This window comes from Triticum urartu, chromosome 7A (genome assembly GCF_056163025.1).
Source record: "Triticum urartu cultivar PI428250 chromosome 7A, HENAU_Tu73, whole genome shotgun sequence".
Lineage (NCBI taxonomy): Eukaryota > Viridiplantae > Streptophyta > Magnoliopsida > Poales > Poaceae > Triticum > Triticum urartu.
In genome coordinates this window covers 675,953,178-675,957,014 of record NC_141879.1, presented here as the reverse complement: position 1 = coordinate 675,957,014, position 3,837 = coordinate 675,953,178, and the positions used below count along the sequence as shown (strand labels likewise).

Here is a 3,837-nt window from a genome sequence, read left to right as displayed (position 1 = left end):
CAGCAGACAATACGCATATGGGAGTACTATTTTTTGGAAACTAAATGAAAGTCTCATGGCTCAGCTATGAGGTTTTGTTCTTTAGTGAACAGATTATGCTCCAATGGTGGTATACACACGTAACATGCTAGTACAATAATGAACGGTTGCACATAATCTTTACAAATTACGTCAAGAGTCAAATTAATTAGCTGGACTGATCATGACATGAACGAGTCACTTGCATGCACTTGCACACTACACCCGGCCTATAAATACCACCCCAAACAACCCAAGAAAACCATCCCAAGCTAGCAAAGCCTGACAAGCTTACCCACAGACCAGTAAGAGCAATGACGCCCTCCAAGCTCGCCCTCTTCCTCGCCCTGAACCTGGTCCTCCTTGCCGCCGCCCAGGGCTGCGGACCCTACTGCCCGCCGGTCGTACCTACCCCACCGATCCGCCCACCGCCTGTCGTGCCATCGACCGGCGGGGGCAGCTGCCCGATCAACACGCTGAAGCTGGGCGTGTGCGCCGACGTGCTGAACCTAGTGAAGCTCAAGATCGGCGTGCCGGCGAACGAGCAGTGCTGCCCGCTCCTGGGCGGGCTCGCCGACCTTGACGCCGCCGTGTGCCTCTGCACCGCCATCAGGGCCAACATCCTCGGCATCCAGCTCAACGTCCCCATCGACCTCGTCCTCCTCCTCAACCAGTGCGGCAAGAAGTGCCCCTCTGACTTCACCTGCCCCATCTGATCCATCCAACCATCGATGAATATTATACATGCATAATCGTTGCATTCATAACTAGTTTGCATGGCATACGTACGCACCATACGTATATTTTCTATGTTCCAGTTCATGTACTATATGTCAGGCGTTTGCATGGGCTCCCTCGCTCGTGCATGCATGCTTGATAAGCTTGTGATTGGTCAATGATCAGTGTATCCCGTTATGGTATCTAAATGCATGACTAGTAAAAGGATATACAAACTTGTCTCGGCAGTACATGAAGTTAATTTGTTCATATGTTTACTAACCCTTTAATAAAAGTTTTATGAAGTTTTGTGGGGATGAAGTTTTCAAGATCTAGGCGAGATATTGATATGAGACGAATAACAAGAGGCAAAAGCCTAAGCTTGGCAATGCCCAAAGCACCCCAAACAAGAAGTCTCAAGCGTCTAATTTTTATTTATTCACATGATATGTGTTATTCTTGGAGCGTCCTTTGAATTTTTATTTTCTTTGCGTGTTGGTATTTTACAATCATCATATCATGATCACATTTCATAGGAAGAAACACGTATTGTTCATGAATTTATAGAATGCTCTATGCATTTCACTTATATCTTTTGAGTTGTGGTATTTACACAATTGTTCATTTGTTTCAGTTATACATGTTAGAGCATTGCAAAAAAAACATGCTTTTATAGAAAGAATGGTAACTCTTGCTTATCTTATACTCCCTCCGTTCCAAAATATGTGACTCAACTTTGTATTAACTTTGTATGAAAGCTAAAACTAGTAGAAAACAGGGCTTAGGTTCAGGCCTGGCCAGCCCATTAGTCTAGGTTCAGTCATGAACTGGGACCAATGGAGGCATACGTCCGGTTCGTGAGCCTAGGGGGCCAGCCGGGCCTCATGGGGCATTGGTCCCAGTTCGTCTGGACCCATTTGTCCCGGTTCCAGGCACGACCCGGGACCAATGGTCCTCGCTCTTGGCCCACAGTCATTGGTCCTGGTTCGTGGCTGGAACCGGGACTAAAGGCCCGCCACGAATCGGGACCAATGAGGTGCCTACGCCGGCGACCAGAGCACTCCACACTACTCTGTTTTTTCTGGCCGGCAAGGGGAGAGCTTTGTGGTGTCCTAGCTCACCTCCTATGCACATAAGGTGTTCGATGAAATGCCCAAGCCACACTAGTTAAGCTTTCTCCTCTCGAAGCTCGACCTCCAAGCTCCATTTACCTCAAGATTTGTCTAAGTTTAGCGGTCTGTCACGTCCCATTCCCGTCTTCACCGCCGTCGATCGCCCGCGCCGATCTCGTCGCCGGCACCACCGTGATGAGCCTCTTGTTCTTATCTTCTTTCTGAAAGAAAAAAAATTCTTACTTGTATGATTAGATAGATACTTGTCTAATTTTCTTACTTTTATTATTGCTTGTTATTATATAGTGCGATGATTTTGGTATCCGCCCCCATCGACCCTCGTCCTGTCTATGATTCGGATGTGGTATATATTATCTTTTATAACTATTTGGTTCATTTATTGTTTATGACAATTATGTCGACCAACGTGACATAGATTTTATTTATCTAGGAGGTATGTGAACCGGAAATTCCAACCGACCCTATTGTCGAGAGGATAAATTTAGTTGAAGAAGAAAACAATTACTTGAAGGAAAAATAAAAAATATTGAGGAGGAGAAGATGATATTGGAGTTGCATGTTGCGGATGTCGTCGATGATCACAAGATCAAGATGGATGCAATGCGTTTGAAGATTAGAAAGATTAGAAAATATGCCATTCATACCGAGGCTTGGTATCATTATGCCGTTGGATCAATTGTTACCTTGGTTGCGATTATGATCGCATTTGTTGTTGCATTGAAATGTTTTACATAGTTTCAATGTATGGTTTAAATGGATGATCTGGAGAGCTATATGTTGTCAATGAGAACTATGTATGTACTTTGGTTTAATGTGATGATGAACTTCTATTAATTTGGTCACTTATCTATCCATGATGCTCTGTAATGGTTTTTGACACACTTAGTTATATATAATGCACTCAGATGAACCGGCAATGGATGTATGGTGACAAACACACCTCCGAGTACATTAAGGGCGTGCATAATTTTCTCGAAGTGGCTGAGGCAAACAAGCGGAATGGTTTTATGTGTTGTCCATGCCCTATATGTGGGAATACGAAGTCTTACTTTGACCGGAAAATCCTTCACAGCCACCTGCTTTATAAGGGTTTCATGCCACACTATAATGTTTGGACCAAGCACGGAGAAATAGGGGTTACGATGGAAGACAACGAAGAAGAAGAGGACGATGAAAACTATGTGCCCCATGATACGGTGATGCTGCAACGGGGGAAGCTGCTGAAGATCAAGAGGAACCAGATGATGTGACCGATGATGATCTCCGTCGTGTCATTGTTGATGCAAGGAGACAGTGCAAAAGTCAAAAGGAGAAGTTGAAGTTCGATCGCATGTTAGATGATCACAAAAAGGGTTGTACCCCAATTGCGAAGATGGCAACACAAAGCTCGGTACCGTACTGGAATTGCTGCAGTGGAGGGCAGAGAATGTTGTGCCTGACAAAGGATTTGAGAAGCTACTAAAAATATTGAAGAAGAAGCTTCCAACGGATAACGAATTGTCCGACAGTACGTACGCAACAAAGAAGGTCGTATGCCCTCTAGGATTGGAGGTGCAGAAGATACATGCATGCCCTAATGACTACATCCTCTACCACGCTGCGTACGCGGATTTGAACGCATGCCCGGTATGCGGTGCATTGCGGTATAAGATCAGACGAGATGACCCTGGTGATGTTGACGATGAGCCTCCCAGGGAGAGGGTTCCTGCCAAGGTGATGTGGTATGCTCCTATAATACTACGGTTGAAACGTTTGTTCGGAAACGAAGAGCATGCCAAGTTGATGCGATGGCACAGAGAGGACCGTAAGAAAGACGAGAAGTTGAGAGCACCCGCTGATGGGTCGCAGGTGACCCAAGGAACGTATGGTTTGGTTTAAGTGCGGATGGCATTAATCCTTTCAGGGAGCAGAGCAGCAATCACAGCACCTGGCCCGTGACTCTATGTATGTATAACCTTCCTCCTTGGAT

General features: G+C 45.5%; 1 protein-coding gene across 1 annotated transcript; it reads left to right on the top strand.

Annotated features, from left to right (window-relative positions):
- The first annotated feature begins 279 nt into the window (after positions 1 to 279).
- Positions 280 to 983, top strand: LOC125522110 (cortical cell-delineating protein-like). The gene has a single exon (XM_048687185.2). The coding sequence runs from the start codon at positions 333 to 335 to the stop codon at positions 732 to 734; it is 402 nt and encodes a 133-aa protein (XP_048543142.2). The 5' UTR covers positions 280 to 332; the 3' UTR covers positions 735 to 983.
- Positions 984 to 3,837: the final 2,854 nt, after the last annotated feature.

Excerpts from the sequence above, each read along its gene's own strand:
- LOC125522110 (XM_048687185.2), top strand. The coding sequence starts at position 333 with ATGACGCCCTCCAAGCTCGCCCTCTTCCTCGCCCTGAACCTGGTCCTC.